The 16583-nt window shown below is 46.3% G+C and overlaps 2 protein-coding genes across 5 annotated transcripts in view; one reads left to right on the top strand and one right to left on the bottom strand.

The window, feature by feature from the left end:
• LOC144822660 (uncharacterized) overlaps positions 1-16583 on the bottom strand; it is a 422286-nt gene that overhangs the window by 40070 nt on the left and 365633 nt on the right. The gene's annotated exons all lie outside the window — the stretch shown is intronic.
• HECW2 (HECT, C2 and WW domain containing E3 ubiquitin protein ligase 2) overlaps positions 1-16583 on the top strand; it is a 1154081-nt gene that overhangs the window by 799365 nt on the left and 338133 nt on the right. For all 4 annotated transcript variants that reach the window (XM_078680421.1, XM_078680420.1, XM_078680424.1 and 1 more), the window contains 2 exons: positions 12747-12897; positions 15606-15721. In XM_078680421.1, the coding sequence (XP_078536547.1) occupies positions 12747-12897; positions 15606-15721 (267 nt within the window). The remainder of the gene's footprint in view (positions 1-12746; positions 12898-15605; positions 15722-16583) is intronic.

Below are 16583 nucleotides of genomic sequence, written 5' to 3'. Positions count from 1 at the left end.
CAAGTATGTCCCAACAGACAGACAGCCAGCCACAGTGACCACCAACAGTGATCAGGGATGAGACCCAGGCCTCATGCCTCTCATAGCTCTCAAACCCCTGTGGCATCAGACGGTGGGGGGCAGTAGCCCCAGGTGCTTGGCACCCTTTGTCCACTCCCTCTCTTGTCAGGTCAGGTCTGACATCCTGGCACTGACCCACCAGTCCCGGACCTGTGTCCGGCGGCTGGACAGGCGGCTGGGGTAGGCTTCCCCACACCAGGACCTCCTCTTCCTTGTGGCTCTGTACCCTCCAACCTGGAGCGGTACCCCCTTCTAGAAGAGTCAGGGCACCTGTGGCAGGTATCCCGCACCATTCATCCACCAGTTCAGGGGTGCTATCCTGCAACTGGTTTTCCAGGTCAGGGGGGATACCCCGGGCCTGGCCCTCAAACCTAGGCTCCCAAGCCTCCAGGTCAGACAACACCTGAACCTGGCTTCCCCACCTAGGGTTTAACCCCTCAGGTTGTACCGGGGTCAGAGGCGAGGACTCCCTCCCTCTGTACCCCCTTCCAGAGCGCTGCACCCTCCCTACTGGAGGGGTACCTCTGGGAACCATATTGGTCAGGACACTGGTTACAGATGTCCTTCCTTCCAGGTCAGGCAAATCCTGAACCTGGTCTCCCAACCCAGGGACCAAAACCTGCGGTTGTGCATTTGCCTGGCATGCCAGGACTTCTGGGGACTCACATAGTACCCCCTTGAGGGTGACACACAACTCATGTGTCCTGTGACAGTCTGCCTGGCGCAGATCTCCCGACCCCTGTCCACCTGACAGCGCGGGAAGATCCCCCAGGACAGAAGTGAGGTCACCATGGTCACTCACTGGGGACTCAGCCCTTCTGACTGGTCCCTGACCCACTGGTTCTCCCACTGGGGACTCCTTCCCCCTCTCACCCCTCAGTCTGGACTTCTGTACCCTCCCAAGTGGAGCGGCACCGCCAGACACCAGAACTGATGGAGGCCTGGTTACAGGCACTCCCCATTACCCAGACACTAGGAGATCCTCCTCAAAAGGCCTACAAGTACAGTCTAGGTCCCCAACCTGGTGTTCCCCTAAGGAACCCTCCAGGCCCTGAGACTGGGTTTCGGGCACCATGAGACACACCGTCCCACACTCATTCCTTCTCCACTGAGACCGGACATGAGCCCCTACACCCCTCCGACTATACTGGGACCTACCTGGGCTACACTGAACCGCTTCCACCTCACAGGTCTGGAAGATATCTAAGCCACTCCTTTTGGGAGCACTCCCCAATGCCTCTTCAGACCCTTTGGAATCCACCAAGAGGTCTGCCTCCAATGCAAGCTCTCTGGGGTCAGAGAACTCACACTCCACCGGGCGTTGGCATAGCTCTGGAAAACAGGGACTTAAAATATGCTCTCCAACAAATGAATCACACAGCCCCCCACAGTTGTTAACCAAGCTACCCTTTGCCTCACCCTCCAGTGCCTCACACAAGTACCCCACACCACTCTCCTGAGACTGGCAAGACAGTATCTGACTGCCTCTGTCACACAACCGACACTCTTCTGGCTGATCTTCACACACACACACCAAGGTTTCTACCATGGGGGAACCCCTCTCCCTGTACCTCTCATCTAGAGTCAGTAGAGTGTCCCTCCCACCACTAGGAATATGGTCCCCTGTGCCAGTCCCCCAATCTACTTCAGGGACACTGCACTCCACTGGAACTACATCATAAACCTGAACCCCCTGGTGTATGTCGACCCCCTCCCTCAAGTCAGGCGCCACATCTCTGGGTGTTTGTACCTTTCTCTCAGCACTAGATATCATAATTATGCTGCCACCATCTGAGCTGGACTCCACCTCCAACTCAGCAAAGCTCCTTCCTTGAGCGTCCCATTTTTCTTTCTGGGCTAAGGCCCACCGGATCATACCTTCCTTGCTTAACCGGTCTAATTCTCTGCACCTTTGCTCAGTAGCAAGGAGCCACTCATCTTTCTCTTCCTCACAGTCAGAGAAGTCCTCCTCCTCAGAATCATCTGCTAATGTTGCTTCCCAAATTCTGACTTCATGGGAATACAGGCATGCCTCAAGATCCCTCCTTGTGGAACCTTTCTCCACAGGCAGCCCCCTCTTCTTGCAAAAGGCTTTTATCTCCTCTTCTGGGTAGATGCACAGGTGGAAAAAGTTGACTTCCATTTTGGCAGGATTTTACAGGTGCAACACTAGCCAGAGTCTCAATATCCAAAAATACTTCCAGGAGGACACAAAAACAAACAGTATGTGGTGGCGTAGTGGTCTGCACTCACTAGTGATGTACACCAATTACTGTGAGTCAAGTACAAATACAAGTTCAAATCCCACCGCCTGACCACCAATGTTAGATCTGGGGGTCTCTAGTTGGCAGAGGTAGGTACCACTGTCCAAATAGGGACCCTTGCTTCTAGTCAGGGCAAGGAGATAGCCCTCTGAGATAACCCCTGCTCACCCTCTAGGTAGCTTGGCACGAGCAGTCTAGGCTAACCAGAGGCAATGCGTAAAGTATTTGTACCAACACTCACAGTAACACAGTGAAAACACCACAAACTGACTCCACAACAGTTTAGAAAAATAAAGGTATTTTAATCTAAAACTACACAAGACCAAAACGACAAAAATCCAACATACACAGTTCAAGAAGATGGTTTCAAAAAGAGTTCTTAAGGTTGCGTTAGAATTCTCTACGTTGCGATAGAATTCTCTACTGATGCGTGAAAAATTCACAGTTGCGTCACGTTTACTCACAGTACCTTTAGTTGCAACAAAGTTCCAAAAGCAGAAGCTGGTGCAGTGGAAAACAAGCGATGCGTTGCTCCTGAGACCCTGGGGAGGCGATGCGACGCGACAGCCCCGCTGCAGCAGCGGGCGTGTTGCGACGAATCCGGTCTGTATGGGGAGGAAGGCCACTTGAATGGATTCCGGTGCGTAGGTTCCGTAGGAAGTCTGTTCTCGCAAAGGCACGATGCGACGATCTCGTAGGGGCTGCGACGATCTCCGGGGCGACGATGCGCGGTCCAGCGGTGATCCTCTCTCTCGCAGCTCCTCGATGCGTTGATTCTGCGACGATACTCGCAGCGACGTGATGCGGTCCGCAAGCAAGCGGTGCGGCGTTCTCACCCAGCGATGACAGGCTCTGCGACGATACTCGCAGCGATGTTAGATTCTCCCGCACCGGTCTGGTGCGTCCCGCAAACGAAGGATGCGACGTCTCTGGCAGCGGCGTCAGGCGCTGCGACGATCTCGACCTCCGTAGCGGCGGGAAACTTCTCGCACTGTCGGGGATGCGCTCCGCAAGCGAGCGATGCGACACTTTTCAGTTTCAAAAGTCACTCAAGCTTAGTTTCAAGCTTCCCAGCTCAGGTACAACTTCCAGAGGCCCCACAACTGGATCAAGCACTCTAGGAAGGACAGAACTCTCTCAGCAGAGTTCAGGGAAGCTGGGGGTGAAGTCCTTTTGTTCCTGGGACTTCAAAACAGGGAGCCAGCTCTTCTCAGGCCCTTGGAGATTCCTTCAAGACAGGGGGCACAGCTCAACAGCAAAGTCCTTCCCCTCTCCTTGGCAGCAAAGCAACAGGTCAGTCCAGCAGAGCAACAGCAGGACAATCTTCCTTCTTCAGTTTCAGCTTTCTCCTTGGCAGAGGTTCCTTCTTGATTTCCAGGATGATCTAATTTTCTGTTGTCAGGGGTCCTGTACTTATACCCCTAAAGTCTTTGTTCTCTCTGTGCATGTGGGCCCTGAGCCCGGTCTGAACCAGTTCTGGGTGGATCCTGAGCACTTTGTTTTGCTGGCTACATATTTCCTTTCAGAGTGTGGGGCAGGGTCCTCAGCCGCCCAGCAGGGGGGTGGAGCCAGCATTGTGGAAGGCAGGCACAGCCCTATTCAGCCCAGGTGCTAACTCCTCCCACCACTCCAGTTGCAATTGCAGTCATTCAGCCTAGTGCTGACTCATCCAGCCTCCTGGGGAATTCCCCAGCCCCTGTCACTCTCAAACCAGACAGTCAATACACAAACAGGCTCAGGCACACAGAAGGGTCAGACAAGAGAACAGCAACTTTCTAAAAGTGCTGTTCTCAAACACAGGATTAAAAAACAACCTTTCCTAAAAGATGTGTTATTAAATTCTGAGTTCAGGGATACTAGATACTTATGTCCCATCTTGTTCCTATGGGAAGAAATGCTGTTAACCACTGTAGCCAGCATCCCCCATGTTAACCTATGGAGCAAGATAGCCTTACAGTAGTGAAAAACGAAAATGGCTGCCATTCACTACCAGAGCATGTCACCTGCACTAGTACATGCTCTACCTTTTACATACACTGCACCCTGCCCAGGGGGGTACCTTGGGCCTTCCATAGGGGTGACTGATGTGCTCAAAAAGGGAAGGGTTAGGCCTGGTCAGTGGGGACACTGACCAGGAGGACATGGCAGTTCTAAACTGCCCATAGGCACTGCAGTGGCAGGCCTGAGACACCATTTTAGAGCTACTCCTGTGGGTGGCACAATCAGTGCTGCAGGCCCACTAGTAGCATTTGTCATCACCAGCCCTGGCACACTCAGTGCACTTTACTAGGGACTTCATGGTGATACAAATATGCCAAACAGGTATATCCAATCAGAATAACAATTTACACAGAGAGCATATGCACTTTAGCACTGATCAGCAGTGGTAAAGTGCGCAGAGTCCTATTGCCAACAGCCACGGGTCAGGAAAAATAAGGGAGGAAGAAGCAAAAAGTTTGAGGATGACCCTGCAAGAAGGGCCAGTTCCAACATGAATGCATTAGTCAATGTGAAGTTCAAGTGAATCAGTTATATAAGCAAGAGGACGAAATATCGTAAAATCACCTCAAAAGTGAACAAGTAAGTAAATCTGTTCTCCCATAAACTGTCGTGAGGGTGGGTCATCCCTTTGGCACCTCATCTCCCAGTGTGCATTGTAATTCCCAGTCGCAATTGCAATACAGAGCTGAACTGCTATATATTAGTGGCAAAATGGGATTTTGAGGAGGGAAAGTGTTTGAAGTATTTACTGTCACACCTCGGCTCTGCCATGATTCAAGCAATAAGACTGGAAACAGGCATGATATCCTGGAATATGCTGGCTGCAAAAGCATTAATAAGATTCTGGGGAAAATTGAGTGGGGCGGAGGTACAGAAAGTTTCTCAGTAGGGTAAGAATGAAATTGTGCAAAGTGAACTAAAATGGGCAAAAGGTGTTTGGAATAAATTGGGTGCCATTTGTAAAGACATGAAAGTAATGTGGTGTCCACAGAATCTACAAATCAGAATCTCCGAGAGTGAGTTGAAAGTGCTGTGCAAAGAATTGTCCCATTACTACGATTATCATTAGTTAAACGCAAAAAAATCGATACGTTTTATGTTAAACTCATGAGGGAATAAAATGATTTTTCTTTATGTGGACATCTTACCAAATCAGCTGTTAAGAAATGAAGTATTGAGAGTAAGAATTGGACTCAACCCTGTAAGATAAGTGATATGGTAAAAGCAAAAATGAGGAAAATGTGCCTGTAGTTTGAACACAAAATGTGATATGTTGCATATTTTGTTGGACTGCCTAAAAATGAGCTGAGACAGTGTTTATGCCCAATATTCTTGAAATATGGGATCATGACTCGTGGACATACCGTAGAACTAATAACTGACGTGCGCTTTTTAGACATAGTATGTGCCATTGGGAGATTCATGAGGGCAGTCAGCACAATTGATAAAGTGTTAGTATGCATGAGGGTCTAGGTATTTTATGGGACTATTTTTAGACATTTTATGTGAATATATATTTTAAACAGGCAGACTCTTATAACTTACTAGATTAAAGAGATCGCTTAATATGTATCTGTCCATTTTTGTTTATGAATGTTTTTGAAATGCACTTTACAAATGCAACTGACTTAAGTTGCTGTATTGTTTAAGGGCCAGCGGTCTAAATATACATATCCTTTGATTGATTGAATACAGTCACAACAAAAGTTAACAGAGTACTTATTTGCACTACACTGCATTTGCAATATCAGTTTCAGTGTCTTTGTGGATGCAAAGCTTTTTGTGCATCACACTGCACTCCTGGGTACATGAGCTGTTTCACTTACAGCCAGATTCATCAAGCGAAATGCGCTCGCAAAAGGCCCAGATTCTGAGAATCTGGCCCTTTGCGAGTGCAATTTTTGCATTTGGGATTCATCATCCCAAATGCAAAAATCGCTAATAAAGAATTCGCAAATTTGCGAGGATTAGCATTTAAGGAATCTCTATTAGAGATTCCTTAAATGCTATTCATGAAACATTTAAAAATTGCGAATTCGCAATTTAGGACCGCTATTTACCACGAAGTCAAACCTCGTGGTAAATAGCGAAAACTTAGAAAAATGCATTTAAATGCATTTTTCTAAGTTGCATGTTACACACACACATGTCCTTTGGACATGTGTGTGCACAACATCAGTGTAAATTCACATTTCAGGGGTGCTACAGGGTGTCCTTTGGACACCCCTGCACCCTTGAAATCGCATCCTTATTTGCCATTACCAAATTGCTTAGCAATTTGCTAATCGCAAATAAGGAACATGTAGGAATCGCAATATTTTTTGCAATTCCTACATGAATCCCGTTTTGCAAGTCCTTAATAGCGATTCCTTATGAATCGCTATTAAAGACTCGCAAAACAGGTCTTTGATGAATCTGGCTGTTAGTCAGATATTTCACACAGTCAGGACTGACCTTAAAACTAATTGTGGGCATAAGAGGTGTCTTCATTATGAGAAGTGTAGGGATCAGATGACCTAACTGATAGTCTTTGCACAAGAGGTTCCAGCCCTTTCCAAGTGAATACGTCTCTGGAAAGTGGCCTTACACTACTTACATAAAGCACGATAGGCTATCCTCATCACATAGCCATCAGCTCATATTAAAGTTTAAAGAGCAAAACAAATGCACCTAAATGTCATCCAGTGATGATTTAGGTTCTGTCTGAATCGATTTCCTGGATCCAGAGGTCTATCAATAATAAACGAGCTAAGAGAACACTGACCGAGAAGCACTGTGCAGCACTGAAACCATCGCAGCTTGTAAGCACCACAAGATGCCTTTTAGAGCCCTGCACTGCTTCCAGGCCTTTGTTGCTGTAAATGGTTGATCAGACACCAAGGGAATAGCAAACAAGGAGATCCTTAAATATTTAACAACAACATTTAATATACTTTCGGTTTGGGTATTTATGCGTATTTTCAGTGTCGAAATAAGTGAACATTGCACTCTGCTGGCTGCAGTTCATTCATTATGTGGGTCTACATCGTGAGAAATGTTGTTATGTCTTCAGATTGTTGGTTGCAAACAGGTACACAGGGACGGTTGTTGTGCACCGAACTCATATCATAGCAGGCAGCAGCAGGGCTTAATTTGAGCCGGTGGTTTCCTGAATTGTCACACTTGCAGGACTTTGATGTTTACGAATATGGAGGCTCAGTGGACTAATGAATGGACTAATGCATCCACTGTAGGGGCCTGTGTTCGACCTCAGGGTCACAGGTTCAAATAACAGTGGGTATATTCTGCCTTTCATCCATCTGAGGTCGATAAAATTAGTACCATTGAGTTGGGTAATAATAAACATCTGCTATTCAGCGCCAAGATGCCTACGGATGAACTTGCGCTTTACAAATACGCGTTATGTTATGTTAGTAGTTGCGTTGTTACTATGATTGGCAGCATTGCAGGGGCAATGTGTGGTGCAAGTTGCAGTGGTGTCCTGACGAGAGCCTGTGCACTTACTTTATACAAATTAAGCACTGGCAGTAAATTCCATCCTTGTATGCTTCTGGCTGAAGCTTGGCCTTTCTACCTTTTAACACAGCATGGGCCGCATGCAGTAAAGGTTTTTGCAGTAACATAGCTTGGCTTTATCATGGCCTGGCTTGGTGACTGAAAATGATGTTTACTCACTGCACAAAACATCTTTTATATGTGGTTTTATAACCTATTCTGAATGGGAAGTGCAGAGTGAGGCAAAAAGCCAAAATGGACTGTTACAATGGTTTGTGATCTCAGTTGTGTTTGCAAAACATTGAAAACTTACCAACTTGCACATTGTGGTGGTAACTGATTTTTATAAGGGAAAATCTGCCTGTTTCCCCGTTCACTGATGTGTTTTCAGACGGGAGCCATTTTTAGGTTTCGCTGGAGGGCGGAGCTCTTAGCTCCGCCTCCAGAGAAATCTCTTGATTTCAGTAAGGACTCTGGAATACGCCCCCCTGTCCCATTGGCTAGCTCCATAAATGGAGGCTAGCCATTGGAACAGAGATCTGTCCGTCAAGGCCGGACCAGATTCGGGGGCGTTCCCGAGATTTTTTCCCTGGGCGTTCCCAGGTGAGTGCTCTGCCTTTTGATTACCCTTTCCCGCCCCCTCCCGTTGTCTGTGCGCCGTTCCCGCCCCTGTAAACACGCCCCCAATCTGAAAAATTCAGGAGTTGCTGGCCGCCATTTTTTTTGGGTCCCACGACGGAAGATTAGTCACCCGGCTCACGGCAGACAATGGAGTTGCTCGGCCTGCCCTGCTCCCTCCACCCCGCCTCCCTCTCCTCACACTGGCTCTCCTAACCCGGGCTGCTGCAGGCACACATTTTTCAGAGCCATTCAGTAGAGACAGCCGATCCTAAGCTCTAAAGTACTGTAAGCTGCGACCCGAGCCGCCCTGCCAGCGAGGCTCGCATCGCCCTTGCCCAGCTGCAGCCACCCCCATGAGTCCCGCAGCGTGTGAGCACAGCCGCGGTGCGAGCCGCGTTTCCAGCGAGGCTCGCACCGCTCTTTGTCCCCTGGGCGCCCCTGGTACTCTCCGTAGCCTGCGCTCCCTCCTGACGTCCACACCGGACCCAGAGACCAGACCGCTGTCCGTTCCCCCCCCCTGTGCTGCATGTTTTTCGAGCGCACATCCCCCTCCCGCTGTCCGTTCCCGCCCCCCCCTGTGCTTCATGTTTCCCCCTCCCGCTGTCCGTTCCCGCCCCCCCCCTGTGCTTCATGTTTTTCGAGCGCACATGGCCGTGGGTGGGGTTGCCGAAATGCCCGCTCCGTGCTGGGCCTCCGTTGTTCCCCAGGTGAGTGCTTGTTTTACGACTTGTGCCCTGGTTGTACATGCCTTGTACTGGCCAGCCACCTGGTATGGACCCGTTTTCCTTACTTAGCAGTCAGCCCACGAGCTCTCGTTGCCCTCTTGTGGCTAGTTGTCTGCTTCTCATCCATGGAAGGAAATGGGAGGGTGTGGACAGGATTAACACTAGCTTCCGCTTCCTGGGGTCATACTCTGGATGCATGGGCTGCTCAGTGCCCCACCTCACCACCCTCATTCGTCGTCACGCCTGTCTAATATATTTTCCAGAGAGAATGGAGAGGATGTGGCCTAACGGCTAGAGCGGCCTACCTCGAAGCTGCGGAACCGCGTTCGAGTTAGGTCAGTGACGCTCAGCATTCTGTGATTCTGGGCAAATTTGGGCAAATCAATTAAGCTCCCTGTGCCTAACAAAATGTATGTGTCCGTCGGTAACGCAACTGGTGCTCATGTAAAGCGCTCTGATAACTTCGGGTCTAGTTGGCGCTATATAAAATACCCCACCCCACAAGTAATGCCTTAATGCCGCCCAAATTTGAATCTCATATTAATCGAATTCCACGGAAGTAGTACTCTATATTTCTCTACGGTTTTATCATTGAGACTAACAGGTGCAACTTTAATATGGGGTTTTATGTGGTGAATCATACCGCACGTCTGTTGCCATTACCAGATTACACTAATTTTACAGACCATAGAAAGATGAGAGGCTGAGTTGGCCCTGCGAGGATTTAAACTTGTTAACTCATTGAGCCATCATGCAGGTTATTATATGTCCTGTTCCGCAGCCCTCTAGAGCTGTATCTTTCCAAACGTATTGCATAAAAATGTTATTTCTGTGCCCCAAAATACAGTAGATATGGCTCCAAAATTACCTCCCTTCTCCCAAACAGCCCGAAGGCATTCTAAAAGCTTTACATCCTATTCCAAACTGCTGTGAATTTAGTCCAAACGAGTCGTCTGGTCTGGTTCTGTACAAACTGCTCTAAAATCAGGGTTGGAAATCAAATCTTGTACAAAATGGAAGCAAGCCAAAAAAGGCATGTACGGCAGCAACATCTGGCCCCAGATGGATGGATGGATGAATGAATGTCCAGCCCGAAACACGGTGACTTGCATACTGGTAGGAAAGCTTGGAGCCTTTCACTCAGTAGTGTATCTACCGCCCTGCCGCTCCTGCTCTGCCGCCTCTTCCAATGGCCCGACCTCAGGCATTCCTGCGAGCTGAAGCGGCTCAGCGGCTGCGAGAGCCACGGCAAGGCTGAGCCCGAGCTGGTGTGCTGCAACCCGCACCACCTCAGCCGGCTCTGTGAGCTAGGTAAGGAAGGGGCTGCGCCGCCTGAACACTCGCCTCCTGCACACCTCAGCCACCCCTGCACATTGCCACAAGTCCTGCGAGCTAGGTGAGGAAGGGACTGCGCCGCCTGCACACTACCGCCTCAGCCGCCCCTGCACACAAGTCCTGCGCGTGGCGTGTGCACCACTCTCCTCCTGCACACTAACACCAGTGGCGTGCACCACCTCAGCCGCCGCCTGTACACTCTGCACCATGCCACTAATCCTGCGAGCTAGGCGAGGGGCTGCGTGTGGCGGGTACATCACACTCTCCTCTTGCATACTGGGCACTTACCTTAGCGGCATACGCCGCCCCTCTGCAAATTGCCACAAGTCCTGCGAGCTCGGTAAGGTGCTGCGCCGCCTGCACACTCACCTCCTGCACACTGGGTACAAACACCAGTGGTGTGCACCACTCCAGCCGCCCCTGCACACACTACACCCCTGCCACAAATCGTGCGAACTAGGCATGGGGCTGCTCCGTCTGCACACAGGGCACTACCACCTTAGTTGTCCATTGCATACACTGCACATTGCCACTAGTCCTTCGACCTAGGTATGGGACAGCGCGCGGCGCATGCAGCACACTCGGCTTCTGCACACTGGGTTTCTCTCAGCAGTTTCTCTCAGCTCTGTTCAGAGGGTGCAGCTGACTGTACATTCAGTACTGTGCCTGTTGTTGTGTGAGTATGTGTATGTTTGAATATGTGTGCCTCTGTGTTGTATACATGCTTAGCTCTGCTTGTGAAAAAGTGGGTCAGTGCCTGTGTGTTTGTGGTGTACTGTCTGTGTGTCAGTGCCTGCATACCTGCAAGGGTTTTTATATGTCTCTGTGTGTTTACATGCATATCAGTATTCACATGTTCATTTAATGTGATATTTATGTAACATGTTGTGTGTTCTTAGGATGGAATCAGATCGGACTCTACAACTAAGCACAAGTGAGTGTGTGTGCTAGGCTGGTGTGTCTTGCCTTCCTCTCTCTGGACTCTGCTTTTTTGTGAGGGCTGCTTCTCCTGGCGGGAAGCAAACCTCCTGGGTTCCCGTAATGCCCTGCTACAGAGAGAGCGGCCTCACAAACGAGCGTCCAGCTTTTACTGACCTCTGAGCAAGCGGCTCGGGTACATCCATATTGAGCGGGAACTGCAGAGGCCCAATAAAAATACCTTCTAAGGTGGAAGGAAATGAAAGTTCAGACTTGTGTCCAGCAGATGCTGTGGTCCATCATGTTCACTAGTTTTACACCCCCCCCTCACCACCCAATTAGCTGCTGCTATCAGGTGAGAGTGGGGGGGGGGATAATCCACATGTTGCTCTCATGCTGGTAAAACTATTACCCAGCGTTAGAACAGTGCCCGGATTGGCCTTAGCAGGCTACGTTTGCTCTCCAACAGGGACTGGGAGCCTGTGCCTACTGTTCTCCACCCCTGGCATATCAGCTCGGGTTGGGGAGATGTCAATGCCAATAGCTCGAACTTTTCAAAAGGCGAAACCATTGCATTGTAAATGCTTGTTTAGAAAATGACATGAGCTGCTTTAAATAATGTTTCCCATTTAGAAAAGGCAATGCAGGGATGGTGGTCTGCCGTCCCTTGCACGGAACCATCCCTCTATTCACAGCCATTCATTCAGAGAAGTTTGCAAAATGTGACCTTCCTAAATAGTATTTATTAGCCAGATCGTTTTGTGGCCGTGGCGAATTTATTAGTTGCGTCACTTTGCAATCTGCACATCCCATGTCATCAAACGGATGTAGTACATCAGCCCTTAAATTATTCTAGCATTTAGAATAAGTTAGATTAATATACAAGGGGATCTTAATCATCAGAGCTCAGAATCCAACACAACAAATTTGATAAACAATTGCAATCAAACTAAACTTTTCATATTTAAATAACGTTAGCTTCAGTATTCCAACCTCAAAATGATGCCCACCTGTGGCTTATGTCAAATGGAATGACTACCTGATACTTAAGGGACCTGCCAACTTTAAATAGGGAGGCATCTGTAGTGATGCCTGGGACAAGAGTGTTTAATACATTTTGCAAAATAAACAATAACTGAAAAGAAATTATAAGTAAACAAGCGAAATACGAACATAATAACGTGGGGAATAAGATAGGCGAGACGTAGAGAAAACATTATATTGGGCAGATTTGCAAACAGATGGAACAGAGGAGAACGTGGGCAGCATTATGAGAACATTTGTATTGACATGCATTGCAAGTAATGGTTTCTTTACTTTTGTTTAGATTGGGAGGCACGGATTGATAGCCATGGTAGGATCTTCTATGTGGACCATGTCAACAGGACAACTACTTGGCAGCGGCCCACTGCACCTCCAGCACCGCAGATCCTCCAGCGGTCCAACTCCATACAGCAGATGGAGCAGCTAAACCGCCGGTGAGCTGCAGCAGCATCTTCTCTACACTTGCCTCACTGCCACACACAAATACACTTGCACGCACACACTCACATTCACACACACACACACACACACCATAGACACACAAACACACACATTATATTAATTCCTCTGTAGCCTATTCTTCTACATGCCTTTTGTGCCTTTCAGGTGGCCATTACTACATCTGCTCTTTTCATGCTTCCAGAAACATGCAGTTGAAACATCCAAAAAATCAATTGATAAAGTTGAAAAAAAGGCAAACATGCATTTCAAATGTAGGCCTTGTTATATAGCTTAGTTAAATACTAAAATGTGCACTTTAAATATATGATTATGTGTGGGCATTTAACTTAAAAACAAATGCAACAATCTAAATGTGAACATGCGTAAATTAGTTCATGCTTACATACGGAGTGCATTATCAAATAAATGCAGCATGACTCAAGATAAGTGTACATATGTATGAGAACTACATTTCGTTCCAGGCTAAGATAAACATTAGTGTGCTTACATTTATGAATCTCTAATTTCTACAGTGAATGCATTTCAACAATACATTTGAATACTTCACTTCTCATTAATAAAGATAAGACACACATACTATATGGTGCTGAGTGCACGTATATATTGCACCTCTGTGACGTGTACGGGTGGGGCTAAAATTGCACTGCTCCAATCCTCCCTCTGATGGCAAACCTAGCCAACTCAATCAAAATACAGATCTTCTCAGATGGACCAATCAAAATCAAATGGGTTCCATAACTTTTTGTCTGGATTCCTCCAGATGTATCATGCCATCATAGTATCTACACTGACTCTTCTGTTATTCAATTGCTTGTATATTCTTATATCCCTTAAAACCCCAAACCAGGAATATTGCACAAAAGCAATTATCACAAGGGGCTTCAAGATGGATCCCACTAATCCACTTCCCATATCTCCAAACCATTTACGTACTGCAGCAAATCTATTTCCAAATGCTTCCCAAGCATCTTTTGATTGTAACTCCTTCAAATCTACATTCAGGTCAATGATGTTTTTGATAACTTCTTCACATTTTTACTCTTGTCAGGGGTGCAAGTGCAATATTGTTGCACCTATAACATCCGACAGACTCGGCCCTCTTTTGCGAGGAGGATGTCTAAAGCAAAGCGGTTCTGCAAAACCATGGATCTTACAGCAACAATTTCAGTATCTACAACTAATGTACTGGGTGAAAGTGTATCCACTTTGGTGGACAATGTTCTAATCATAATGACATTCAAAATCAAACCTACAGATGGAATCATTGCACCAAACATATCTCCCTCTATTTTTCCAGCACTAGATCCTTGTTTGGGCCAACGGTTTTTCTCCCACACAGGAACATCAAAATGTTCCACATGATAAATCAAACTATACCTAAATACAGAAGTTGGTATTCCTTAAAGAAAGTCAAACTCTCCTTTACCAGCATGTATAAATCTTATAGTCATCTAATCAAGGCTCTAAGTTTAGATTGAGGATGGTAAATCTAAGAAGCAGGAAGGTGGTCAGGATACTGAAGATTTCAGGGGAAAGTGTTTTGCATATAGATTTACACTCTCAAGAATAGGGCAAGCAGAGAGGTCTGTACAGTGTATACAATAATTAAAGCTTACAGGTACATCCTCATCATCTGATCCTCACACCACCCTTCCATGGACCAATGGTGTTGCTGCTACTGTGCAAAGTGAAGTGCATCTTCAGATTTTCTCATCCCACAAAACTTGGACATTCAAACTACCTTGGTTAGTACACCGTTACTGATATGCGATGAATAGGAAGCTTCTCCAGCTTATTAGCTCTTCACATCTCTGCCAAGATTTTGTACTCAGCCCTTACTCTAATACACATCACTCCTTTCTCTAGCTACTGAAGCCTTGAAACCGCATTTGCATAGGAGAAAACATGCAAGGCAATCATGCATTTCAAATTGAGGCCTAGTTAAATTAGCTTAGTTTAACACTAAAATGTGCACTTTGAACATATGATTATATGTTCACATATACGTTCAAAAAAATGCAATCTAAATGCAAACATGGGTAAATTAGTTCAAGCTTAAATACACAGTGCATTTTCAAATAAATGCAACATGACTCAAGACAAAAGTGTAAATATGCATGAGAAATACATTTCTTTCATATTTAAGCTAAATATTAGTGTGCACACGTTTATGAATCGCTAGTTTCTACAGTGAATGAATTTCAGCAATACATTCGAATACTTCACTTCTCAATAATACATTTAAGACACACAGACTGTATGGTGCTAAGTGCACGTATATATTGCGCTTTAGTGACATGTGAGGGTGGAGCTAAAATTGAAGTGCTCCACCTGCATTCTGGGATTGAATGCCAGGGTAAAGTGTGATACAGTTGATATGTATATATTTATCAAACACTGTAGACGTGGCAGTGAAATGTGAAAATCATTCAACAGAACTGTTGTTCACAAGTTTATTTGTATATAGTGTAATCATAAGAGCAATGTACGAACATTTTATAGAGCTTGTCACCATATACTGAACTGCTACTTCTTCCTTATAAAAATCTTACGAATGCACGTAATACAATTAACATTTTACTGAAATGATTAACAAATCAATACCTCAACCAATACATTTGGAAGTCTGTAGACACAATGCACTTTCCAGTATTTATCTAATCATGATTTTTTATTCTAGTTATCAGAGCATTCGACGTACAATGACGAATGATCGCCCTGAAGAGCACATTAATCCAATGGAAGGAACAGGACCAGTAGCTGGAGACGATGTTGATTATCATCACTCAAACGCAGGTGAGAACAAAATAACATGCTGAACAAAGAAAAAAATGCAAATGTGCAGGCTTAATTATTACTGAACCCGAGTCTGAGAAATATTCTTACAGTGGAACCCAGAACCCTAAGAAATATTCAGATTTGTTCATGAGGTAGAGTGTACAGTGGAAATACTTGAGTCTTGAGTAACTATTACATTTAGTTCTCCACAAAAAAGGCTCTGTTTGCTGGCTAGTTCTTCACATAGCTCATCTGTTACAAATCACTAATTCATCCTCTGAAAGAGGACACACAGACTTGGGCATGTACTTGACTTGCTGGCATAACCCCTTCAAGATGGCTGCCAAGCATGCCGCGCCAGAAGGATTGGGAGCTAAAATAAAGACTACTCGCTTTCATATCTTGAAAAGTAACAAAGTTAATTCATAATATGTAGATGACCTTTGCACAGGTACACTGTAGCTGACATTATTTAAACTTTGATCTCTCAGATGTGTATTGGAAATGCTTCATCAAGAGAGAAAATGGGTATGACTGTGCTTATGGATTTATAAATAAAAAGCCAGGACACAAAACAGGCATGTTTTATAAACGTGTATCCTATTTTAAAAATAACATTATGTAGAGCAACAGCAATAGTAAATGAGTTCACTGGCTAGAGATAGCTGCATTATTTTTAGGCCAATGTTGTTATCCTGATGTATGCAAATGACTGAATAGTACAATGATATACCCCGCAGGTAGGAGTGTTGGCCAAAAATAGAGGCTCATATCTGTATCAATCACACATTGCCTACTGGCGGAGGAACTGGATGGTGAAGGGAACTATTCTTAGGGTCACATACATCTTTGTAGCCTGCTAGTTAAAACAAAGAGTCAT

Source organism: Lissotriton helveticus, chromosome 3_1 (genome assembly GCF_964261635.1).
Source record: "Lissotriton helveticus chromosome 3_1, aLisHel1.1, whole genome shotgun sequence".
NCBI classification, from domain to species: Eukaryota; Metazoa; Chordata; class Amphibia; order Caudata; family Salamandridae; genus Lissotriton; species Lissotriton helveticus.
Note: the sequence above shows the minus strand (reverse complement) of the source record. Positions and strands in the feature narration are given on the sequence as shown.